This window comes from Pelodiscus sinensis, chromosome 2 (assembly GCF_049634645.1).
Source record: "Pelodiscus sinensis isolate JC-2024 chromosome 2, ASM4963464v1, whole genome shotgun sequence".
Taxonomy (NCBI): Eukaryota; Metazoa; Chordata; order Testudines; family Trionychidae; genus Pelodiscus; species Pelodiscus sinensis.
This window is the reverse complement of record NC_134712.1, coordinates 115,548,125-115,575,352: the sequence shown is the minus strand read 5'-3', so window position 1 is coordinate 115,575,352 and position 27,228 is coordinate 115,548,125. Positions and strand designations below refer to the sequence as shown.

The window sequence follows — 27,228 nt, the reverse complement described above, 5'->3', positions numbered from 1 at the left end:
GACCTTGTACAATCATGTGAGCAGACCAGGTATATGGAGGCATGTGTGGTCTCCCCTCAGCAACACTCTTGCTGCTCACAATTAAGCACAGCTTTAGGTAGATTTTGCCAGTCTTTATGTGTGGCACTGAAATAGCACCTAGAGACCCCAAGCTGGAACTGCGGTACCTCTGTGCTAGGCTCTGTACACACATGTACTGAACAAAGGCTCCTGTACCAAATATTTAATAATTATAGTCCGTGGGAGCTACTAGATGCCCAGTACTTTTTAAACAGGCATATTCATATTTGTGTGTTTGTGTGTGTATGCACGTTCAAGAGAGAAAGAGCTAAGACACAACTTTATGTTACTATTTTTGAAAATCTCAGCCTTAACCGTGCAGAGGAGAACAGGTTTGCATCTACAATATGGACACTGCATACTGGTACTCAGGCATCAAACTCTTTATCTGTCAGTTTCACCAATATTTAGAATAGGGCTCCTGAAAGGTTCTGATAAATAACTATAATAATGAGAGCAACAAATGAACTGGAAGCAGATTAAGGCATTAATACTGAGGAGAGGTTGCAAAAAATGGCATGGCTTACAGGCCAGTCTGCAAAGTGTAAGATCAATTTACAACACAGGCCATCATTTGGGAATTCTAGGTGAAGCATGATCCCAGGAAAGTGTGTGCATTTTTAACCAGTTGTGCATTGCAGTATTCAGATGACAGAGAAAACAGATTTTTTGTTTTTAATACTAGCAGGTAGATTCAGAAATTAAGCAAAATGGGGATAAAGAACTTTCACAGATTTTAGCAAATACCATATGGCATATGACCCAACACCTTTTTAGACTTTTAAGTAATCCTAAATTGTAACCATAAAACTAATCTTACCTTTAAAGTTGCCAAGGAACAAGCCAGGCAGAATCTGTGAGAAAGAAATATAGTATCAAATATAGAGGTCTTGTGGTAACACAGTTCAACAATGTTCGATTTGCATACAGGATGGAACATAAGTCTGTTGCAGACTATTGTTTAATAGAATCTAAAAGTTGCTGGCAGCATTAAATATCTCTCTTTGCAACTTTCCCATTCTACAATGCTTCAGGAATGCTGTGCTTTGAGATGTTTCCATTTTGAAATGTTTCAACATAGGTGTTGATGGGTAATATTTGACTGTTACATAGCATCTTTCACCCCCCAATCTCAAAAACAGGCCTTGTGAAACTCTTGTTGTAATGTGACGAAGAGTCCTGCTTTTGCAGATCCAGACTAACACAGCTACCCCTCTGATACTTGTTGTAATGTATTATCCTTATTGAATCAATGAGGAAACAAGCACAAAAAGGTTAAGTGACATGCCTAAGGTCATAGAACAAGTCAGAGAAGGGACTGGAAAACAAAATCCAATAGGTCTTGTAATGCTTGAAGCAGAGAAATACAACTCAGACCACTGTCTCTCTACAGTACAGTAGGATACTCCTAAATATAAGAAATCACTGCAAAAAGCACTTATGAACAGAGTGAGAATCAAAGAAAGTCACTCAATTGCATTTCTGCAACCTCTCCCTCCTGAAATGTGTGTCCTCAGTAGTACTCCAGTAAGCTTTTGCTGTTCTCAGTTACATTACTTTCTTCAACTTGGGAGTTTCAAAGTCTGCTTCAGGGCCAGCTCTGGCAGTCTGAGTACATGTGGTTAACATCGTGATGTTAGCCATTCCCACCCTTTCATAGACGTCCTCTGAACTGAAGCCAAAACATGAAAGAGCATATATGAAAAAAAGGCTCACACCACAACTCAAAAGTAAAACCTTTGTCCTCTCTCACTACATGACAGACACCTGGGCATCTATGACCAACATCTAATTCCTCTGAAGAAGTTAAAACACAAGGTAGCTAAAATATATGATCTGTTTTCCTTAGCATGCAGACAGAGCATACCACCAATCAGTGACATGTCAGCACCGGCTTCCTAATGCCTTAGCAACACTCTAATGTCATCACAACTGCATCAACAATCTCTCTAGCAATGCTATTTAAAGGAAAAACTCCACCCATTTTGCTCAGTCCAGCAATCCCGAAGTTCTAAGAGGTATAAAGCATTTTCACTAGGGATTGGCATTTGATCCCTTTCTTCATAGCAGCCATCCTGTTGAAAAGTGATATGATTTGTGACACAGAGTATAGCTGTCCAGCAATAAGACAAAGCTAGTTTCCAATGTACTTTGGCAGACTGGTTCCACAAATGAAAACAAGCTTTAATGCTTGCTTATCCCATTGTAAATCAGGTGACAAAAAAGAAGAGCCACGCTTTCATATCAATTTTATTTTGCTTGAATTTCCTGCCCCTGCATCACTAACTGATTTCCCCTCTCCATGTCATATTACATCGTATCTAACCCTACCGTTCAACTTGTCCTGTCAACAGGTCTAGAAGGCCAGGGCCCAGAGAACCTTTGCAGTTCTCTTAACTATGTACAGAGTGGAGCAATGCTCATCCATTTCATTTTTATTTTTGCTTTTGCTATGCTGGGTTCTGAAGGAATATGAAACTTAAAGCAAAAGTCAAGGGCTGCAAAACCACGTAAACCAAAGCTGAAAAAGTTTGACAAAAGCCTACTTAAACAGAGACCTGCAAGTCCAACTAACACCTTCTCATAATTTATCCCTGGTTTCAAGTTTAACTAATTAATATCCTTTGCAAAGGGGTGGAGGGTGTCTTACCCATTCTAGAAAGTCATGATTTCAAGAGTGCTTGTAATCTAATCTCCTTAGTAGAATTATTTGGAGGACCCATCCCTGAAACTTTTCACTCTCAATCTTGAAAAAAAAAAAAAAAAAAAGCTGAAAGTTGAAAAAAAAAAAAACCCTCCCTTCAAGGTACACTTTAAATAAAATAATAATAATAATAATAATAAAGATGTGGTTACATCTCTGACTCAGCTTGAGTCTCTCCTACTTAAATATATGTGGGCCAAGATCTGTGTTTGGAAGCAAGGGGAGACAGCACAATAGCAATTTCCCCTAGGAGTATGAGTAAAGGGCCAACAATTGCTAGTATAATATGCTCTCCAACAGATCAATATGGTACAAAATTCAACAATCTAACTCAGCCAACTACCTCACTCTGAGCTTAAGTTTCCAGATACAAAATTCTGTATCTGTAACAGTGAACTCAAATATCACAGTAACATTAGTATGCTGTAGTATTCTAGTGTCTGCATTTCAACATTTATATACCAAGTGCATTAGATCTTAAATTCTAATCATTACCACTAAGGTTAGAAACCATAAAAAGAAAATGCCAAGAGAAAGTAGAGGGACTGCCTGGAGGAGCGATAAAAGGGAAGATGCTCTTTAAATATGATGTCCTCAGTGAAAGTGAAAAAATCCAGAAGGGTTTATTTGTGCATTATGAAACCAATAAAGGAAATCAGGATGACTTGCAAGGAAGAAGCTGCTACCACCAGCCTCAGAAGTCATTCTAAAAGAATGAAACCTTACCTGAGAAAAGCCACCTCACAAGAAGCAATTCTTAGATTGCTTATTAACATTTCAACACTATTCTGTGTTTGGGAACTTTCAGCTGTGTCATCTCATGCTGATTTCAACAAGTGCAATTTCAGACTATGGAGAAGGGATTAGAACCAAGTGAAGAGTGATGTATAGGTGTTTATATGTGAGAGAAGAGTGGGAATATGAGTGGAGAAAGGATGGTTATATCATGAACTTTTCAACCACTGCTTTGTGAATAAAAAAATAGCTCTTCATGTGAGCTGAAACACAATATTATGCAAATGCTATTTAGTAAATATGACCAAGGACAAGAGCTCTACTTTGTCACCAGTCACGAAAGGTATCTAAGTCTTATTTGTGTTAAGAAGAAAGTCAAAATAATAAATATTGCGAGGCAGAGTCCTTCTAAAAGTGAGCCTCTGATACTTGTTATCAATCTCCTAGTAATTCTTCAGGTATATTTAAGTGGATGTCTGAAAGCGCCATTATTTTCTAAATAATACACATACGCTCAGATTACATTAACACAATTTACTGAATAAAGTTGTTTTGACTAAATCTATTAGCACTCCTTGGGAAATCACTGTTCAATGGGATTTGTGCTAGGGATGTAAGCAATTAATCCGATAGTCAACACACTAGTCGACTAGTCACTTCCCTCGCTTGCTGCCTCTATCAGAAAGAGGCAGCAGGGCGGGGAAGAGGATAAAAGGGCACTGGGGAGAGCTGGCTTAAAAGCTGGTTCCCCCCAGCTCCAGCTCCATGGGAGAAGGCAGGAGCGCAGGGATGGCATTCCAACTTTGAAATGTCTAAGACTCCCTGCTGGATTTTTGTACATTTCAAAGCAGAAGCGCTGGATGGAGCCTGGGGCCAGCAGGGAGTCCCCTGATCCTGGGCTCCACGCAGGCGCTTCCACTTTGAAATGTACAAGAGCCCCAGCAAGCAATCCCATCAACCATTCAATTAGTTAATTAATAGAAATTTTAATATCCCTAATGTGTGCACAGATTATGAGAAATGCAATGAAGGGCAAGAACAGGAGGATTAGCCTATTTCACTTAGCCTGACAGCAAAGTCACATAGGTTGATAGACCAGATCCTCATCTGCTGTAATATGACATATATCCTCCAATTTCCATGGAAGTATTTACCTCAATTGTAATTATATACATTGATTGACATTTATTCCCTCCATTAAATATTACTTATCTACATGATTTATATAGCACATTTATTACAGGATCATTGAGTGCATCAATTATAACAATAAAACATACCTATACTATTTTCCAGTTGACATTTTAACAATGCCACTAAAAGAACCCTCCCTAATGAAATACTGAGACCTACACCATCCCCTCAAGAAAGCCTGTGTGAATAAAAAGATGTTGCAGCATATTCGGAAGATCAATTAACTGTGTCAGACCCAGAAAGGAGCGAATCCCAGTGGAAGGCTCTTCATCAAGTTCTATCAGTTTGAGCATCATCTTCCATCCTACCTCAGCTGCCTAACTGCAAAATGAAGAGGCATTGTCTATGGTTCTGCATCATTGTGAAATACAGAAAACAACATGAACTTTGAACTAAAATGAGCATGAGGAGTCAGAGTAAGAAAAGGAAAATGCAGACAATTACAAAAGCCTCACTAGCAACCAGAATAATCCACCCATGGAAGTGGTGGAAAGCCCATCACTGGAACCATTTTTGACTGAACTAACAAGGACCTTTAGAAACTACTGATAAAGGAGGGGCTAAGTGAAGAAAGAAGATCAGCATGATTTTTGTCCTTGATTAAAGAGACTAAGCTTGGAGAGAAGGTTAAGGCATTGAAAATTAATTGCAGTTAAGTGATGAATTTGCAGTCAGAGAGGACTTGCTAGCCTTTTTCCCTTAGATGTGTTGCACGGATGGGAATAATATTTCAGACAAATGCTTTCAATTGACTTTGGAAGGAGGATGACTAGGGGCTTTGAGAACAAGTAGCACAGCTATTTTTGCTAAGATGGGCAGTAAAAGATGTAAGACAAAATGCCCAGTCCTCTAAAAACCACTCTATATACACCAAAACCCATAGAAAATCAGGTGCCCCTACTACTACAAAATACATGTAGGTCATATTTCTAATTAAACAAAAAACACAGGAGGCACTGTCACTGCACTCATGACCAGAACAAACAACAGTGACAAGGACTCGAGAACCAACAGCAGCTGTAGCAGTCTCTGGAGCTTTCCTGTTCTTGAACCATTAGGGGCAACAAAGTAATCCTCTCTTGGCTTCAGTACAAAGAAATTCTCCTAATTGAAAGTAATCCACCATCTGATGAGCTGCTCAAGTCATGCCCCTCTGCACTCTCTCTCATATATGGCTACCTTGCGAGAAGCACTAAAATTACCAACTGTCACTGGTAGGGATAGGCTTTGATGAAGCAGGGGGCCTGTGTGCATCTAACAATCAGCTTTGATGATTCCAAGCCTGTCTTAGTCCTGGTGAAACAAAAAGACAGGACTATGCAGCACTTTAAAGACTAACAAGATGGTTTATTAGGTGATGAGCTTTCGTGGGCCAGACCCACTTCCTGGTGTTACTGTGGCTCACAGGAGTGACAGAAAGGCAATATGCTTGCTGCCACATTCTAAAAGATGCTAAGAATAAAACCCACACCCAAATCTTCAAGTGACCCAGAATTTGGAACACCTCAATTTTGGGCTACTCAACATCACACACCTTAAAGGACCCTGCTTTTCTGAAAGTGTTGATGTGCAAAAACAAAGTAATTAAAAGGTTCTCTCCTGAACAGCCCTAATAAAGCAGAGGAAGATCCATAGTTTTCTTCCAATTGGCCACACTTGCCCAAAGTCTCAGATAAGGCAGGTATGTGTTACTATTCCCATTTCGCAGATGGGAAAACAAAGGTCTGATCCTGCAGCCATTAATTTCAAAGGGCACAAGATCAGGCCCTCCCTGAATTGCCCAGGGCATCCCAGCAAGTCAGCCTCACAACCAGGAAACTCCACCTCAGAGCCCATTTAATCTACTAAATCACGTGGTCTTCAAGTGCTTAACAAACATACATGCCAAGCGGGACATGAATGACACAGATGCCACACAGTAATTGTGAGGCAAAAGAACCCCCCAGAAGTGTGTGTGCAATAGGGGAGATGGTTTAGCAATCATCCTCTATATGTTAGAAAAACTAATTCACTTGTATTAAACAAGTGTGAGCACAAGAGAGCTGAGGCTGAAAGAGAAAAGAAAGAGACATGCTTAAAAAAAGGCATCAACTGGGAAAATCCAGACAGAGCTATAGAAATTCAAGCATTCCTTACAGGACACACCCAGAAGTGCGTTTAAGAAAACAAACAACACAACAAAAGAGCCAAGAACCACAACAATCAAAATGAAGTGTTTTTCGACTTGGCTACTTCAAGGCATGTGGTGTAACTACATGCCCCGAGACTGACTCATCGTGTTATGGGAGGGGGAGGGGAGATGGAATAAAGTAACTGTGAAACTACTAGATGACTAGAAGATTGCGAAATGTAAAGAACGCCATTTATTTTCCTCTCCCAGCTTCACTAGATACGCATGCAGCCAACAGGCCTGCTATCTTGATCTTCCTGCCCCCCTCATGTGTTAGATGGTTTTATAGGGGGTGCCCAAATACTTCATGAACATGTAAGGTGGCTGTAAGGCTGGGCTGTCTGCCTGAGGCATTTCCACCTTCTCAGGCAAAACTGAGAAACGTACACACAACAAGGCTATGTCTACACTGGCAAGATCTTGCGCAAACACTCATTAACGCAAGAGTTATTGTGTTAAAAGTATTTGCGCAAGAGAGCGTCTACACTGGCATGTGCCTTTGCGCAAGAGATGTGCTTTTGCGCAAGAGCATCTGTGCCAGTGTAGAGGCTCTCTTGTGCAAGAAAGCTCCGATGGCCATTTTAGCCATTGGGCTTTCTTGCACAAGAAATTCATGTTGCCTGTCTACACTGGCCTCTTGCGCAAGAACAGTTGCGCAAGAGGGCTTATTCCTGAGCGGGAGCATCATAGTTCTTGCGCAAGAAGCGCTGATTTCCTACATTAGAACGCTTTTGCGCAAAATCATGCCAGTGTAGACACAGCACAAGAGAAAGGAAACGGCACTGAGAACCACACAAATACACCCTAGTTACTAGTCATGCGCGCACCACGCTAATAAAGGCGCATAGAGGGTTGGGGGTGGAACTGGCTAACTCTCCCACTTCGCTAAACTAGCTTGCAGCAAGCAAGCGTCTATTACAAGGCGAGGAAGGAAGACCTGAAACCAAATCATCGCGCCTGCCTGGCAGCTGCAGATGGCTAACCAGGAAACGCGCCCCGAGGGGGGGGGGGGGGGAAATTCAGCCATTTCCTCCTCCCCTTCCCAAAAAGCCCAACTTAAAGTTAGGCAGAAACCCTCACTTGACCTCAGGTGTCCACAGACTCCTGTAACATCGGCTCTTGACCCCTCCTTGTGCAAGAAGGTTTCATACAAAACAAAGGGGAGGGGGGCGCCCCGTGGGGCGGCGAGTTGACCTTTTCAGCCGACATGCGCCCCTCAGGCGCCTCGCGCCCCCCGATGCCCATGCACACAAAGAATAACAATAAGCAGCATTACCTTGTTCATCCCATTCCCCATGGCTCTAAGCGGGCTGAGTTTTAGCGCCACGGGAGAACTCTTGGCTGCAGGCTAAACTTGCTTGCACGCTGCAGGTCAACGTGCATGGGAAAGGGTTTGCCCTGTGACGAGCGTGTGCATGGGGGCACGGGGAGGGGGGTCACTGTGAATTCTGAGTTGGAGCGTGTACGGTCATCCCTGCCATAGCCTGGCTAGCGGCTAGGCGCCTTGCGATCAGAGGGCGCTTTCCGCTTGGCTGCCCCCGGAGCTCACTGCGCTGGAGGAGAACAGCTGAACTAGTCACTAAGGCATCATTGCCAGGAACCACCTCTCGCCCTTCTCTTTGCAGGGCTCGCCACCCCCCCCCACGCGTGATTAGCACCCAAACGCCTAAGAAGCGTCTCCCCCGTCGCTCGCAGGCTGCCCTGGGGCTTGTAGTTCCGCCGCTGCCGGCTTGCTCCACCGAGACCGCTTGGAGAAATACAAGTCCCGCCGTGCAAAGCGACCCCACCCCTCCTCCTCCTGCAGCACGCGAGGAGCGAGCCCTGCCCACACTCATTCCTGGAAGGGTGAGTAAGCGGCGGCGGGTGTGTGGGACGAAGAAGGTTGTTTAGTTCTCAGCAGGCAGGGCCAGAATAACACAAGTTGTTACATATAAATAAGCAGCCCTATTTCTTGCCGTTCATGCAAATCAGGATTGGTTTAAAAAAACAGAAAACACCCTTTTTCAGGGTCTTCTACCAGGAAACTGTTACTGACTGAGCAAGATGATGATCTGTACAGTGGTTTCCAATGACTAAGGTCTCTGTGACCCCCTGTCCCGGCTTTTCCAGGATCATCCTGTATTCCCATTTGTGAGACATTAACAGCTTCTGAAACATCTGGCCTTGCATTGCTACACCACAGTGATGGGTCAGGGAATAGGTACAGCTGCAGCTGTGGTCTTGATACTGAGGCCTGGTCTGCGCTATCAGAGAAAGTTAACCTAAGATGTGCAACTCCAGTTATGTGAATAGCATAGCTGGAGTCGATGTATCTTAGGTCGAATTTCTACAAAATCCCCACTGGGGGAGGTCAACAAAGCCCTGTACATGGGTGGGGGAGGGGGAGTGTGCAAACGTAGGGCCCTATGGTCCCTCCAGTAAGCATGCTCTGGCCAGAGGAAGGCTGGGGCTGGTTTCTACCCCACCTCACCCCAGGAGCAAGGCCAGGGGTGGGGTTGGGAGTGAGAGGGGGAAGGAGGCTCAGGCAGCATGTCCCTCCTGCCTTCCCCTGGTTAGCTGGAGCACGCTTACTTGGGAGATGATGGGGGGGCTGCATTTGCATCCCTGCTGTCCCCATTTATTAAAAACACACACACACACACACACACACACACACACAAATTCCTGTGTACAGGCCTGTGAAACTTTTCCACCAGACCCCCATTCTGTAGCTCAGTGTTTCCCAATTGGTGCTCCGCGGAACCCCGGGGTTGCGCGGAGCAAAACGAGGGGTTCCGCGAGGAGCCGGCGCTCCCCCGCCCCCTCTGAAAAAGAGAGAGCCGGCTAGCCAGCATGGAGCTGGTCCTGATTCCGCGTGCGTGTTCTCCCAGCCCGGCCCCAGAGCGTCTCTCCCCCAGACCTGTCCCTGCCATGCGCGACCTTCCCTAAAGGTGAGCGCTGGCCCTGGGAGTGCCGCAGATTGGCTGCCCGCGCTCTGGGGGGGGGGTGCCGGCCCCGGGCATGTGGCACTTGGGGGGGGGGGGCGCGGCCCTGGGCACTTGGTGCTTGGGGGGGGCGCCGGCCCCGGGTGCGCAAGTATCCCCGCCCTCTGGCGCCCGGTGGGCGAACGGCCACACCCCATGGCGCCCGGCAACCTCCAGTGGTTGGGGACCACTGCACCAAAGGGACAGGGGTGGAGGAGAGACAAATGGCAGGGGGCCAAGCACAGACAATGAGGAAAAGGGCAGGAGGGGAGGTATCAGTGGGAGGGGGACAGGGTGATGCTGGGAGGAGTATGGGGAAGTGCTGGGAGAAGGTTTGAAAGGAGGGGTGGGCATGAGGAAGGCTGGGTTGGAACAAGTCATGTGAGAGGGCAGAGGGGCATGAGGGGAATGGGGGCAGAGGGTGGTGAGGGGTGGGCATCAGGGAAAAATGGAGCAAAGAGGGCAGGGGAAGTGAGGGAAGGGGGAGGCACCAGGAGAGTGCAGGGGTAAGAGAAGGTGCAGGTGCCAGGGGATTCTGGGCAGACACCTGCCCAGTAGAGGGACCACCATCAGAGGAGAGACGCAGGGCAGGTTTGTAGAGGGAGGCGTTAGAAGAGGGGATGAGGAGGGGTAGCTCACATGATCAGAGTGGGGCTACTAGAGAAGTGGGCACAGGGAGGAGAGAAGGGCTGGTGGAGGGGGGCAGGTTGCAGGAGGGCTGAGGACAGTGAGAAGAGCAAGAGTCAGGACAGCAGAGGAGGGTGAGGAGTCGGGGGGCAGCAGGCACCAGGGGAGCTGACATGGCAGCAGAGGGAAAAGGTAGAGGTTTAAAAATATTTATTAATAACTTGGGTGGCACATCCAAACAATCCACATGAACTCAATACTGGTGCACAACACAAAATTCATTTTGCTCATGGGAGAAAACTCTTAGGCTATGTCTACACTGGTTGTTTCTTGTGCAAGAACATCTTGCGCAAATGTTCTTGTGCAAGAACACATCCACTCTTCCATGTGTGAGCTGGGCTTTTGCACAAGAGCATCTATGGCAATGTGGACGCTCTCTTGTCCAAGAAAGTGCCGATGGCCATTTTAGCCATAGGGCTTTCTTGCTCAAGAAATTCATGTTGCCTATCTACACTGGCCTCTTCCACAAGACTAGTTGCTCAAAAGGGCTTATTCCTGAGTGGGAGCATCGTAGTTCTTGTGGAAGAAGCCCTGATTTCATACATGAGAACGTTAGTGTACGTGCGCAAGAACACACGGCCAGTGTAGACAGGCAGCAATTTTTTGCGCAAGAGCGGCTGTTTTTGCGCAAGATCGTGCCAGTGTAGACACAGCCAAGGGGAGGGAGGGAGGCAGGGGCAGGGAATCAGCACTGGCTCAGCATGTCTACATGGTTTGGGGGAAGGTACAGGGAAATTGAGCTCAGCTGGGTTGCAGAGTGGGGAGGTCTGGGGAGCTGGGCTGGGGGGTGGGGTGGAGTGTGTGTGTGTGGAGCTCAGAGCTCAGTTTGACTGCAGGAGGAGGGAGGTGCCGGGAACGGGGGCTAGACTCAAGGGGAAGAAGGGACAGGGAATCAGCTCTTGGCTCAGCAGTTTTGTGGGGCTTGGAGGAGGTGCAGGGAAACGGGGATCAGCTGTGCTGTGGGGGAGGCATGCAGGGAACCAGTGCAGGGCTCAGCTGGGCTGAGGTGGATGGGGGAGGGCATACAGAACAGACGGGCAGCTCAGCTGGGCTGTGAGGGGCTGCAGGGAACTGGTGCTGAACTCCCTTGGATGGTTTTGGGGGAAGTACAGGGAACCAGCAGGGGTGGGCAGCTTAGTTCGGTTGCAGGGGATAGAGGTGCAAAGAAGCCTAGTGGGGAAGTGGGGGGACCAGGAGTCCTGAAATGACCTCCCCTGGTCCAAAAATTCCTCATCTGGGACCAGTCAGGTCTAGAGGGTGCCAGATCAGGGAGGTCAAACTCCTACCCAAGTCCCCTCCTCGCACCCTGACATCCTACATCCAGCCTGCTTCTGCACCCTACCTATCTGGTCTGCACCCTACCCAAACCTTGTCCCCTTCCGCCCCCCAGCTCCCTCCCAGATCCTGCACCCCATCCCTATCCCGCTCCTTGGCAGCCCTGCCATCCACCCTAGCACCGTCCTGGCCCCAGCACCTTGCCTCACACCCCAGGACTCAGCACCACCCTGGCCCTGGCCCTGGCCCCAGCACCCTGCCATCCATGCTAGCACCCAGCAGCACCCTGTTCCTTGTCCCAGCACCCTGCCAGTCACCCTAGTGCCCAGCAGGACCATGTCCCTGACCCCAGCACTCTGCCACCTGCCTGTCCCAGCACCTTGCCCAAGCACCCTGCCACCTGAGCCCGCATCCTTCCACCCAGCAGCATCCTCTCCCCAGCACCCACTAGCACTCTGTCCCCTACCCCCACCAGCACATTTGGGACCACATTAGTGAGGCTTGGGGGGTTTTGGAGGAGCTTGTTTTTGTTTTTTTGCATCTCACTAGTGTGGCCCCAACTGACTTTTCTGTGGGTCAGTGACCTTTGACTCAAAACAGGTTCCTCACCCCTCTCATATATAAAGACAATGCTAAAACCTTTTGAGTTTGACATAATATTTTATTTAAAAATGAAGCCAGGCCAACAAGTCCCCAATTGGGACCAAACCCCCATTTCACTGCAACATCATAACACTCCTGCACCACCTGACCCCAAATCTGAGCCTATCATACACTGGAACCCCCCGTCCCGAGCCTCGTACATCCCCACACTCCTGCATCCCCACATCCTCAGTCTTCTGCCACAACGTTCCTCCACCATCCACACATCACAAATCTGTGTCCTGAGCCCATCATACTCACAAACTTCTTGCCCTGAGTCCCTCACATATCCAGCCCAAACTCCTGCACCCTCATATCCACAAGCCCTGGCTTGCTCAGCACCCCAACCTTCCACCTGAGCCCAACACTCCCCAGCCTAGAGCCCCCTCCCTGAGTCAACAGCCCTTTCTCCTGCATCCAAATTCCCTCCCAGAGCTTGTACTTCTCACCCCTTCCCACACCCAAATCCCTCATTCCCACCCCACATCTCACTCACTAGGTTGAGACAAGTATAAGGGCTGGGTATAGCAAGTGATGGAGAGGAGGGGAACAGAGAGGATGAGGCCTCACGGAAAGGAGATGGGGGGGTCTTGGGTTATGAATTGGTGGGTCCCTCTCTCCTCCCCCGCCCTCCCCCCCCCCTTTTTTTTGCTTGACAAACCTAGGGGTTCCTTGAAATTTTGAAAAGCTGAAAAGGGTTCCTCAGCCAAATAAAATTGGGAAACACTGGTGTAGCTGCATAGGCTCAGTTGTTAATTGCTATCCCCCATCCCTCCCCTATCATATAATAAAGTAAATGAGAGCTCAGTCTCCTATTGTTAGAGGTGCATTATCAATGTGATCTGCTGCTTACTAGGGATGTGAATGTTTAACAGGTTAACTGGCAAGACTTACCAGTTAAAGTTAACCGCTGGGGACAGGCACCACTTCCAAACCTAATTAGCAATAATTACCAAATATTGGTACACATACCAAAGGGCTGCCCTTTATTTAAATCTGCACAATTGAATCAGAATGTCATGGGTTATGATCTTGAGAGGGAGGATGTTAAGTAGCAAGTAAATAACTAATTGTGTAGTTGACACCATTTCTATTGAGTACACAATTAGTCCATAAGGAGCCACTGCCGCTCTGCAGGTTAAATGTAGTAGGTGCCAGGTGTGTAGGTAGCCTGGCTCCTGCTATATTTAAACTGTAGACTGGGATTGAAGCAGTCTCAGCTCGCGCTGGGTCCAGACCACTGTGGCTCTGCATTTTAAATGTAATAAGAACTGTATGGCTCTAAATGCATTTAAAAGGCAGAGACGGAGCAGTCCGGACCCAGCGCAAGGTAAGACTGCTTCAGTCCCAGCTTGCACTGGGTCCCATGCTGCACCTCTGCATAAAGCTTTCAGTTGGCTCCTTTTAGTTAGCCCTGTGAAGTTACCTTTAATTGGTTAACCACTTAATAGGATTGGATTTTATATCCCTAGTGCTTACCAGAGCTCTCCTCGGCGTGCTTGGAGTGGCTAGATCCTTCCAGAATCCAGGGCATTGTGGGAAGCATCCTGAAGGGTGATAAGCAAGTGTGATATGTACAGTGATGCTGCCTTCCCTATGATAAGCCCTAGTTCTGCAACTAGCAAGACTCTAATTTTTGTACTTTGCACTAGCTCTTCATACAGTCTTGAGCAGCTGCCTTTGTGTTGGGTCATACAGGATCTGAAATATCTAGCTCCCATCAAATACCAGTGCTCTACCCCACGCTGGAGTTTTGGCTGCTCCACACCCAAGTCTCTCAAGCTCCCTAGTTGCTTAATTCATGCAGATTAATGGAAGATAATTAAATGAGGCAATAGCTAATATAGCCAACCTCGTAAGACTTTGAGCCTGCTCCCATTGAAGTCAAAACCAGGAGTTCCATTGACTTCAATGATAACAGAATTAGGGCCTTAGTTTGATAAACTGGAACAGTTGTTTGGAAAGATTGAGAATTAGTGCTTTAAAACGGTCATGACAAGGCCATAGCTGTCTAAATGCCCTACATTGTCATTCCTTACATGGTTTTCCAAAAACAGCCATTCTGCTGAAGGAGGAGAGCATAAATTGGTCTGTGCATTGTAGCTACTCCTCCCCTCCCTTGTGCCTAAATAATTCCAAACAGCTATTCAGCCTATGGAAAAGAGAGACAGTCTTTAATATTTCGTTGCAATGCTCCCCAAAATGTATTTTATTTCAATATGTTAGTGAAATTCAGACTCAATAATATTGGTTGCCGTTTGCCATAATATTATTTCTGGTGGAATTCTGCTCTAACCACTGGTTGCTCTGTCACACAACTCACCAGCCCCTCTACCCACTACAGCAGCATGACCCAAAAACCTTGCAGTACAAAGAAGTTGAATTTGGACAAGACACAACAGACACAAAACAGTCTTTAAGGATTCTAACACTCTTTTAGGCCAGGTCAATTACCATAGTTTTATATAACAAAATGATTTGGTTTAATTGAAATATTTAATGTCATTGAAACAGAAGATAACTATTCAAGAAAAACACCTCAAGTCCTGTATCAATATACCTACTATGGATTCTATGGTCCATATGGATACTATGGTCATGGGGAAATGGCCCAGGAAACAATGAGGGCAGTTAAGGGGAGTGAAGGATGGCAGGAACAGACTGCTGCATAGGGTCCCGGAGGAGTCCCAGAGTAGTGGGTGGGCCTGGATCAGTGTTCCCTGTAAGCTGAGCGCTTAGACGGTTATCCGGATTCAAGTGCTGCCCAGCTGATTAGCAGAGCATCCCCAACCAGCAGCATGTGTACTAAATGTTTAGTTTAGCACATAACTAAATGTATTCTGCACATGGGTGGAAAAACTTAGAAAGGACATTGGTCTGTATTCCCCCTTTGCACCATACCTTGCTACCAAGGAGAGTTGCCTATACAGATTACAGATTGCAGCTTGCCCCTGAGCTAAGAGGCTAGACTTTAGGATTGCAAATGGCCACAGTAAAAGGTGTGAGACTAAGTACTGCTGATACCCCCTGGAAGGGGGCAAAAATGGAGTGGCAGGCATTGCCAATGGACAGGGTTGCCAGATGGTTGAAACAAAAATACCGACACTCCCCTCTTCCCCCCCCAAAAAAAACCATTGGGAAAAAATTCTGTTGAAGGGAAAAAAAGAGATGGGGGGGAGCAAAAAAAAAATTCCAAGACTTATTAAGCAAAACAAAAACAATTAAAATAAAACAGCATGTCCCCTTTAAGAGTGAGTGCAGGGATAGCAACAGGGGAGCTGCTGAGCACTAAGACCCAGGTTCTCAGCCATTTTGTACCGGCAGCCTTCCGGAACCAGGTAAACCTGAGGGCTGGGGTTAGGAGGCTCGGGGTGTTGGGAGCCGTGGGGAGGGGGCCGAAGAGAGGAGGGGGGAGGCCGGGCGCTGAGTGTTTGTGGGGTTGCCAGGTGCCCAGCATTTTTGCCTCCTGGCTGGGATAAAAATCAGAAAATACTGGACATTTAGGTGTCAGGTATTCTCTGAATTTTTTTACCGGACAGGAGGCGAAAATACCAGACTATCCGGGTGAATACCGGACACCTGGCAACCTTGCCAATGGGCAGCGTCCAGAAAAGGACACCATGGCCCAGGGAGTGACATGGGTCTAGCTACAAATGGTGGAGATAGTGAAGCAGAGGGTTGACAGGTGAGACACTGGCCAGAAGGCGATGTGTTCAACTGTTGGAGCTAATTCCCAGTATGACCAATAGGAGGCGCCGTAACTATGCATCCGACCCTGTTACGAGCATATGCTGATTTACATCTGTTGAGGAGGGGCTCCATTGCGTTCAATATATATGCATTGTTTTCAAACCTTTAAAGCCAAAATAAATCTGAGATATATAGGGTGGAAGAGACCTCAAGAGGTCATCTAGTCCAGCCCCCAGGGTAGTACAGGATTATACCAGCACCCTACCTGACAGGGATTTGTCTAACCTGTTCTTAAAATCTGTCCCTGATAGGAATTCCAAAGTTTCCTTAAATAACCTGCTCCGGTGCTAAATTATCCTTACAGGTTTTTTTCCCTAGTAGCTAGCCTGACTCTCCCTTGCGGCAAATTGCCAATTACTTCTTCACCTACGCCCAGTGGACACAGAGAACAGTTAATTACTGTCCTCTATAATAACTTTGTGCATATTCAGACAGTTATCTTCTCCCTCTGCCTTCTTTCCTCGAGTCTAAACTAAACCATCCTAGTACTTTCAACCTTTCCTCCATGTTTTCTAAACTTCAGCTCATTTTTGATGCTCTCTTCTGGATTCCCCATTTTGTACACATCTTTAATAAAGCGTGGCATCCAGAACTGAACACAGTACTCCAGCTGAGGCATCACCATCCAGCTGAGGTATCGTCTCGAGAAAAGGAACAATCATCTCATGTAGGGATGTAAGACTATCAGAGGCAGCAAGGGGGGAGAGCAGGTGCAAGGGGTAAGCCAGTTCCCCCCAGCACCGTCTCTGCGGGGGGCAGGGGAGACTGAGGGGTAGTGGGGACCGGGCATGAGCTGGGAATCAGCTGATTCCCGGCTTGTGCCCAGTCTCAGACACTATGCCTCTGTTTTTTAAATGTATTAAGAGCCAGTAGGGCTCTTAATACATTTAAAAAGCAGAAGCACAGCAGAGGGAACTGGTGCAAGCTGGAATCAGCTTTCCTGGCTCGTGCTGGGTCCCCGACACTGTGCTTCAGCCTTTTAGATGTATTAAGAGCTTCCTAGCTCTTAATACATTTAAAGGGCAGAGCTGCAGCAGGGTTAGGTTCCAGGGTCGGGAGCTAACTGCTGTGGTTCCCCCCCTTATCAGCTAATTGACCAGTTGATGGAAATTCCATCAACTAGTCAATTAGTTAATTAAACTACATTTAACATCCCTCATCTCATATCTAACATACAACACTTTTGCTAATATATCTCAGAATAACACTTGTCCTCCTCCTTTCTTTTTAAAGCAATGTCCCATCAAATTTAGTCTGTGATAGACTACACCCTGACTGTCAAGAGCAATCTATACAGAGGTGATCACATTGAATAAACACACTCTAGCTGTGCATAAAAGCACTTGCTGGGGTCTGATAGCTTTTAGCATTCCTGAGAAGTGGCATTATTTTAGCATAGCATATACAATTTTGGGTTTTTTTTTTTTGCATTACCAGGGAACATGTGAAGCACATGCAGAGTACTAACCACTGTTTCTCATCGAATACAAGAATCCAGTGATACTCGGGGCCCTGATTTCTGCAACCGTCTTTGAGGCAATTGACAAGCTGACGGGAAACTGATTTTGTTTTTTAAATCTAGTCCTCTGCTTTAACTTGCAAGTTGAGTTTCATACCCTTAAAGAGAAATAAGTAATCCATGCTTGTTATCTTGTGATTTCAGCCTCTGGGCAAATACAGTGGACTGATGTGCTGACACTCCAGAATGGGCAGAAGGCATCCTCCTCCATCCTGTATCTGCCAGGAACTGATAGGAGTGGGGCTGGTTTCCAGTGAAAGGACTACATGGCTAATTTTGCAAGGCTGGCAAGGAGGAAGATACAAAAGAAATCAAAGTTTCCAGTGGAATAGTTTTCTACAATCTGGAAAATGCCAATTCCATGACATTGAAAAGTTTTGGGGAAAGAAATTGAGCTTTAAAACTAAATTAATAATAAACAAGGTGTTTTGTAATGTTTGGACTGGAGAAGTGGTTAGTAAAGGAGAGAGAGCTGGATCCAGGGAAGTCCCACCAAATTCTGGTATTCCTGCTGGATAACTGTAGAGTCCATACTACATTACTAATATACTGCAGAAGACTTGCATTATGAGTGATAAGCATTCTTGGTTATTATGATGATTTCCACCAAGCAGAATTCAAACACAGCTTTACTAATACAAGGCCTTATGGCCAAAATTTGCATTCCTTTATGCTGGTGTAAATCTAAAGCAACTCCATTAAAATCAACTATGTTGCTCTTTATTCATATACCCATGTAACTTGAAGAGAGCAAATTCTGACCTTCAAAATTTTATAACAAACTGGCTTAGGACTGCACTTGCTGGCTAAAATGGCTGGATCACAGTCCTATAGCACCACCCTTGATCCTCCTCCTCCAGTCCTTAATGAGTGGCATGGTGGACATTCCAGAATGTCTGAGGTGAATCTACAGGTGAGGGCGTAAGACAGAAATGGCACAAAGGTGGCTTACAAGAGGTCAAGGACCGGGTCCGAAAATAACAGGCAATTCTGACAGGAGGAACAAATCATGCAGCCAGAGGGATATGAATGTATAAAATAGCTCAGACTTGTAAATCTTTTGGAGAAATGTGTGAGAATATCTAGGTATAGGTTAGCCATAGCAACAATATATCAAATAACTGTACTTTCATATCTCTAAAGCTGTCCTTCAGTCTATTTACATGTACCTAAAGCAATTTTAAAAAATCTCTCTGAAAATTCAACAGGAATGGCTGATGGATTGCAGCTACTTGGTTTATTTGACTGTTGTGAATTGTTTAGTTAAAATATATGGGGAAATGGAACTTAAGGCCTTTTCTTTTTAAGTATTCTGATGTTAGTCCATTTTTAAAATGCCCTGTTTTGGAAAAGTGAAAAGAGTATGCAGGGCTGGCCTTACCATGAGGCGTACTGAGGCAGCTGCCTCAGGTGCTAGAGTGTGGGAGGGGGGAGGCGCCAATAGGACCCAGAGTGTAGAAAATTGTGCCTGCTGCTGGTGTATATGTATTCTCTATGCTCTAAATGCACAGAGATGATGGAGTACCATGAGAGGAGTAGAACAGGAAGAAGGCAGAATTGAGACCTTTCAAAGTTTTGGCCCAAGTGAGGGGCATTGGGGCATCATTTGAGCTCCCCGCCTCAGGTGCCAAAATGTTGTGTGCCGGCACTGACAATATGTTAAGTATAGACCATTGCTATAACTTTTAGAACAGTAAATTCTAGTCAATGATCTATAGTGCTTTGACTTTACTGTATCCACTTACATGGTCTGTCTCCCACCTTCACATTTGCTACATATGTAAAAACATAACTGAGCCTATCAACAATTCTGTTTATCTTTCATAATTAGAAATCAAATTGTTACAAAAATAGTAACACATTTTTCATGATTGACAATCTTCTTCAAATATAATAAAATATTGACTTCTGGAATTCTAGATTTTGCAAGCTATGCAGCTATGATGAGTTACTATAAATAACCCATTGTTGAGTGGGAGTGAAAATACCAAAATTTACTCCTGCTCATAAACTAAACATTTGTTTGTTTCTGTGGGTGTTCAGTGCATATAAGGACTTTAGAAGAAAAATACTTTTATAATAGGCTAAATTCTGCTCTCAATTTACACCTGAGAAACCCCAGTGAAGGTAATATTTAGAGCCCAGTGCGGAACACTGCTGCGGTCTCACCAGCACAGAACTGTAAGGAACAAGATCTGAAGGTCACTGAATCCAATAGGAGTCTTGGAATAAGGCCCTAAAAGAAGCTGTGACTAGGCCATGTGGGTAGCTTAGCATGTTGTTTTCAGCAAATATGCACCACAGATGTCTGTCTTGAAGACACTGCAAACTGCTAGGTAGCCAGCCCTCCCATTCCTTTCAATTGCTTGGCTTCACCTCACTGCATACTAGCCAGTGAAAATACCTGCATGGCAGGCTGTGAAGAGGAGAGACCTCTAAGCCCATGGTGTCCAACATGCTAGCAGCTAGCCACACGTGGCTATTTGGCCAGTTGAGTGTGGCTAGTTGGCTTGAACCATGTGGCTATTTAGTCAGTTGAGTGTGGCTAGATCGCTATACCAAAAGCTCTGTAGTGGCTACTGCTTCCGAACTGGTTGGACACCATGGCTCTAAGCAGATCAGGCCATTCTGTTTTCATACGGTAAATATATCTGATTGTCCTTTTCTTTGCCTCTTATTTGTTTTTAGATTTTAGAAATGCTGATGCAATTTACAGTTTGTTCAACTAAGGACAAGTTGCAGTCAATCGGATGTGGTCTACTTCCATTCAGTACAGCCAAATGATAACTGGGAAATGGCTAAAATAAGTAGAACAACAAGTGAATCCTCCATTACCACCTCTCTTTAAACTTTTGGAACATCTCGACTGAATTGGGGTTTCAGAAGTAGCCGCTGGCCCACAGTTGCCCCAGGGCCCAGAAATTCAAAGAGCCCGACGACACTCAGACGCTGCTGCTGATGCTACTGTGGCAGCAGCAGTGGCCAGAGTCCATGCCCTTTAAATCACCATTGGAGCACTGCATTGCATGCTCTGGGTGGCTCTCGGGGCCAGGGAGGTGTGTGGCTAGCACACTCTGGGTGTCGCAGGGGGCTAGCTGCCCTGTCTCCACACCTTCCACCTCCCAGCCCCGCCTCCCTAGGTGTCTGTTAGTCTGTTTCAGCAAAAACAACAAGGAATCTGGAGGCACCTTAAAGACTAATAATTTTATTAGGGCACAAGCTTTCGTGAATTGCAATTCTCTTAATCAGATGCATGAAGTGAAAAAAAAGGAAAGTTTGTACCATAATAAAATTATTAGTCTTTAAGGCGCCACTGGTCTCCTTGTTGTTTTGACTGAATTTATATTTTGACAGTCCAGTTAAACTGTGTGGTGCACCAGAGAAGACTCCACATACTCTCCTTCTTAAAATACCTGTTAGCCTTTCCCTGAGATCAATACGCAAACTCTTGGGCCAGATTCCCAGCAGGTATGAATCAGTGTACTCCACTGAAGTCAACACAGAACACAAATTTACACTAGCTATGGGTCTAGCCTTCTTATGGGGCCAAAGAAGAAAAACTGTAGCAAAAGAACCACTTGATCTAATCTTTCTGTAAATAAAGAAAGTAGACGTGAAGAAATTTCACAATATCCTTTTTCTTATTATTATTTCACCTGCTTTGATGCTTACTGTATTTGTCACTGTCTGGCAGAAAATGAAACTCATCTTATCCTCTTTTAATGTCAATAGCACCATAAAACATATAAATGGATTTATATTTAGGAGTAGTGCCAGCACTGAGTAATTTTACTATTTAATATAGTTGATATCTGACCAAGTAAAGTCACTATAGAAATGAAGGTAGGTTTCCTGTGTGGCTTGCCATATCATGCTAAAATACAAAAGAAACCTGACTTGGTTTCAGTTATGAAATAATAGATACTGAACCATTTTCAAAAGTTCCTTCATATTTGTCTACATTGTTTAAACAGGTGTTTCTCACAAACTCTGAAAAATAAAAGCTTCGCTGAAAGCAAGTTGACAGTAGGAAGCAAAACTAGAGCTGAGTGATAGTGCTTCAAAATTGAGAGACAAGGGTGGTTTTAAAAAACTGAAAAGTTGCATCAGTACTTTTAAAGTGTCATCTCTTATATTTTTTAAAAATATACTAAATTCACAGTATTCTACCCTAATATGCCAAAACACTACAGCTTATAGTATTTTTGCTGCAATGTTTTGGATTACAAATTGTTTAATAAAGTCCTTTATTTTTAATACAAGGGATGTTATACTTTCATACCAGTCCAATGGTCTGTAGATTAGGAATCAGTGTTCACGATCATGAATGTGTAAAGCCCTATTTTTTTCAGAACATTGACCTTATGCATTGCAGAAGTCTGGCAACAGTCTTAAAAAACCCTGTTGGCTTCCCACTGCCTGTTCACCAGAAATAAAGAAACCCATACAGCAAGCATTATTTCAAGCTATATATTCCATTCCAGTGATAGCTAAAAGGGGACAGATTTTCTGTAAAACTCATCTTCTATTTTAGTACCAAAATAAGTGTCCAGATTTTAAAGAGCGCTTTAAAAGTACCCGTTCACAAAACCACTGTCTACTGACCTAGTTCAATCTGAGCAATATGACAAGTCATCACTCTGAAGCAGGATGAGACCTGACAGCAGCAGAGATAACAGACTCTAAACCAAATTCTGTCTGTAGGTGCATGCACTCTCCTTCAAAGAAGTCAAAGTTTGGATTCTGTGACAATGTGGGAAATCTGTCTGTGTAAAACAGGAATTCTGACTGACTTTATGAAATTGCTGTATCATGGGATACCTCAGTGTATATTGAATCAGCTATTTGCTAACAGGGGCCTTGTCTTCAGTGTTAAAAAGGTACATTTTTAATTAATATGCACAAGCTAGCCTAAGGTAATAATACTGGGTACGTCTATGATGCACGGCTATTTCGGGATACTGGAGGTATCCCGAAATAGCTACCCCGTGTCTACACAAGCTGCCTGTTGTTTTGAAATATTTTTCGAAATAACAGGCACACTATTTCACCATCCTGGTAAACCTCATTGCACGAGGGATAAGGGAGGGCTCAAAATAGCACATTATTTTGAAATCTGGTGCTGCGTACATGTGCCAAATTTCAAAATAAGCTATTTCAAAATAGATTCGAAATAAGATATGCAAGTTGTGTAGTGCAAATTGCATATCTTATTTTGAGTTTAGGGTGCTGTGTTAATGCACCCACAGTGAAGACCTGGCACCACAGTGAGATAAAAGCCCTATACTCTTCCAGGGGTTTACTTCATTTACCTCACTGTAAAACTAATGTGCCTGGTCTTCCTTACAAACACTGAACATTTTTCCATGAAAATGTTTGGGGGGGTTACTCAAAATTGTCCCCTGGGAAAGAAGGAGAAACCATTTTCCAACTAATTCTACCCACTAATGCTTTCCTTTCAGACACACTGGTTACATTCAGAAGGGTTGAACCTGAAGAATTAATTCCAGGTACATCTCATTTGCACTTCCTTGAGATAAAATAGGAATCTTTTCATACATTAACACCTACTTCGTTGTGTGTTCCCCTAGGGCAGTGTTAGGTTTTAGAGATTAGGTAAGAGTCAGTATTTGACATGCGGCTCTATTCTGAAAAGTGATTACGTACCAAAGGCCATGGGGTATCAATGTTCAGCTTCCAAATACAATGTTTTTATAACGGACAGCATATAAAATCAACCAGGAGGTTAAAAGTCGATAGAATTTTTCCTTCTCAAACATTTTCATCAGTGATAAAGGGTCTGCAAACTAAATTATGACCTCTGCTGATTCCTCACCTTCCTTGGGTACCTTGATGTGGTGGGAAGGTTTGTGTGCTTCGTGGACTCAGAGGTATGCCAGTGGTCCTAATATGGTCACACAAGACAGACTGGTCCAAGCATAGGGACCAGACAAAAACAGTATACTGGGCCTCCAGGTTGAGAGAAAGGAACAGGCCAACAAACTAGCCTTTTTAAAAAAATGCTAGAAACAGATCAAGGTAGCCATTCCAGGAAACAGCATGGTAGACGGGGATGTTTGTGCCCAAAGTGATGTCTAACACACAAGAAGGATTCAGATGCAATCTGGGGCTTACATAGTACGATAGTCTTCAATAAAATACAGGACTATGTAGCACTTTAAAGACTAACAAGATGGTTTATTAGATGATGAGCTTTCGTGGGCCAGACCCACTTCCTCAGATCAAATAGTGGAAAAAAATTGTCACAACCATATATACCAAAGGTTATAGTTAAAAAAAAATGATGAACACATATGACAAGAACAAATCAAATTTCAGAACAGAAGGGGAATGCGGGGGGGGGGGAGGTAGATGTCTGTGAGCTAATGGTATTAGAGGTGGGAAAGGTAAATGTCTGTGAGTTAATGGTATTAGAGGTGATAATTGGGGAAGCTATCTTTGTAATGGGTGAGCTAGCCAGAGTCTTTGTTGAGACTCAAGCGTAGTCTTCAATGTATTTGAACATGTAAAACTGACAGGAATTTAGCCAACAGTTCTGCTGCTGGTACATCTGATGGAATGGAATCCAGTTCATTTCCCCTTAGCTGTATGTTACACCAGAGGATTCACAGCATAAAAATGAGGAAAAACTTGCTGTGGGAACCTCAGTAAGCATCTGACTGCATGGAGAGACAGCTTCTGTAGAGTCAGAGGGTACCGTTCTTCCATCATGGCTTTTCAGAATAGAGCCTAGTGTAACCAGCCCATGGTTCTCCTTAGCCTGATTCTCTGCTTGGGGTGGAGTGATGCATCGGGCGATGACCTAATATGGTATTAATTTGATGGTTGGGCAGAGAGAAAATTGTGGCTTCAAATAAAAACACAAATGGAGACAGATATATGGTTGTCAGCAAAGTCAACAGACTCAGACTTCTGGGAAATGAGGCCATCCTGATACTGTAGCCATTATTAGCAGTTTCATGAATATTTCAGGTGTTACTTGGCAATAAACTTGTTGGATACTTTTTTTTGGTGGTGGTGGTATTGTGAATATTGTTCAATTGTTTGTGGCTTTCCAAAATTTCATTCAATGATGTGGGGACTCATAGGGTGGGTGTACACTGCACCCTTAGCTCGAAGTAAGCTACGCAATTTGAGCTAAGCAAATTGTGTAGCTTATTTCGAGTTCATTTCGAAATAGCTTATTTTGAAATTTGGCATGAAATAGAGCACTATTCTGAAATGTCCCTTGATCCTTGTGGAACAAGGTTTACAGGGACATCAGAATAGCATGCCCATTATTTTGAAAGCTATTTTGCAATAACGAGCATGCTGTCAAGACAAGGAAAACGCTATTTTGGGATACCTAAAGTATCCCAAAATAGCACCTCTGTCTAGACCCATGCTTAGATTGCTAAAGGTTGATTGCTGATCTGTTGTATTGAAGTCATTGCAGGAGAGGTATGTGTGCTTAAAAAAAAAAGTAGAGCTGGCCTGGCACCTATTCTGGGAATATATTTCTAGTTTGTAAACTGTAACCCCTAATCTTAGGTTATGCTAATTTTAAATAATAATTTTTTTTCCAGACAGCTAATTTTCTGAACAGTGTGGGATCATCTATGAGTGGGATTTTCAAAATCACTTTGTGTTGGCCTAATTCTGCTTGCATTAAGGTCAGTTGGCATGTTACCGTTAACTTCAGCAGAAGAAAGGCCAATGATGAGCACTTCTGAAAATTCTACCCTGAATTTTTAAAACCTGAGAACATCCCCGAAACAGAATGTTGGGGAAGGCCTCTCTCAAATAATATTCAGGGCAAAGTTAGAGAAGTCTGAAGTTTCACTCTTAAATAAAGTCCTCATTTCTGTTTGTACTTTACCAGCAAGTTTCAGTCGTCCTGACGCGGATCTGATCCCGAACATTTCACACGTGCAGAGACAGGAATCCAGGTAAGAGAAAGGGGAGTAGGTGATATCTATGAGAGAGCACCAATAAACAAGAAGTAGCTATTTAAATAAACAGCATAAAACCTAAATAGGGCTCATTTGTTTTCTCTGTTTTCCTAGAATACGCAGATGTTGCTTTTTTCAAAGTCTTAACATTTTCTATGCCAAATTTCAAAGCCTACACAAACTTCTCCTCTACTTGTTGGATGACTGATACTACTGACCATACTTAAAAAACATCTAATAGTCTAGCAGCACCTTAAAGACTAACAAAACATGTAGGCTGTGACTAGACTGGCAAGTTTTTCCACAAAATCAGCTGTCTACACTGGCCGTTTGAATTTCCGCAAGAACACTGACAATCTCATGTAAGATCGTCAGTGTTCTTGCGGAAATACTGTGCTGCTCCCGTTCGGGCAAAAGCCCTCTTGCACAAATCATTTGCGCAAGAGGGCCAGTGTAAACAGCACGGGACTGTTTTCCGCAAAAAAGCCCCGATCGCGAAAAAATCTCCCAGAATAGCTTCAGAGCTGGCAACCTTATCCACACTCCCAGCTCGGCTGCTGCCCAGAGGCTTCTTGCTCAGGGAATTGAGAAGCCTGAGCAGCTGGCCCCTTCCCTCTCTTCTCTCCTCCTCGCCCTCTCCAGCTAGGAGCGGATTGGCGAGAAGCCTAGGCAGCTGCTGTCTTACTCCCAGTTGAAAGTGGAGAGCCAAGAGCCCTGGGGAACAGCTGGGTTCCAGTGGGGAGGGAGAAGCTCTGGTTCTCATCCCACAACACAGCTCCTGGTGAGAATGCACACCACCAACATAAGGATGGTAGTATGGACATCAGCCACTGCAGTAATTACTGCAATGGCTATAAGTTGGCCTGCCCTCGGGTGACTTAGGGTTGAACTGTGGGCATGCCCCCACCTCTCACTTTCAGTCAGCACAACATGGAGCCCAGTGACATCACAATGTGGAAAAGAAACTGCTCTGTTACATAAAAAAGCACTTCTGCAGAGTAACTGGAATGAGCAACCTACTTACCCAGAAATATTGTAACATGAAAAATGCCTTTATTTTGTTAATACAAAATAAAGAAGCTGCTTGTGCTATGCGTTTTAAATCTGGTTAATTTCAGCTCTGTTGCTGATGGTGGAAGATTGCATCATTGTAATTCAAATAACAATAAAATACAAACAAACTAGTGAACACTAAAGCTATATGTAGTACTTTTCTCCCTCCATGGTGCTTGAGAAATTACTTGGAATATATAGTGGTGTAACTGAAAGCATTATTTTGCACCTCATCCATTTTTTAATAACAAGCTAAATAAGTGCAAGCCTTGTGTGCAATTTAACAAATGTACCAACAGTTTTTATTAATGGACCTTTTAAAGAGATTCTCAGTGTGATTTTGTGTGATATGCATTTCCTGTTATGTTGCAGCCTCCAGATGAGATTCCCAATTCCTGAGAAAATGACTGAGATTAGATTTTGTGATTCACTTTTGATCCTGCCATGCAAAAATAAGAAATGCAGCTGAAACTAAAGTCTTCCTTAGACTTTCTCTCTGCTCTGAGTACTTTTGAATATCAGGT

General features: G+C 44.4%; 1 protein-coding gene across 5 annotated transcripts in view; it reads right to left on the bottom strand.

Annotated features, from left to right (window-relative positions):
* DUSP22 (dual specificity phosphatase 22) overlaps nt 1-26,520 on the bottom strand; it is a 78,668-nt gene extending 52,148 nt beyond the window's left edge. Inside the window, exons 1-4 of one of the 5 annotated variants that reach the window (XM_075921338.1) lie at nt 26,337-26,520; nt 25,579-25,674; nt 13,910-13,977; nt 881-914 (exon numbers count right to left, since the gene is read on the bottom strand). In XM_075921338.1, coding sequence (XP_075777453.1) covers nt 881-914; nt 13,910-13,977; nt 25,579-25,674; nt 26,337-26,475 — 337 coding nt within the window. In that variant the 5' untranslated portion in view covers nt 26,476-26,520. Of the gene's footprint in view, nt 1-880; nt 915-8,139; nt 8,503-13,909; nt 13,978-25,578; nt 25,675-26,183 lie in introns of those variants that run through there. The other 4 variants (XM_075921339.1, XM_075921340.1, XM_075921342.1 and 1 more) reach the window with 4 other exon arrangements.
* Nucleotides 26,521-27,228: the final 708 nt, after the last annotated feature.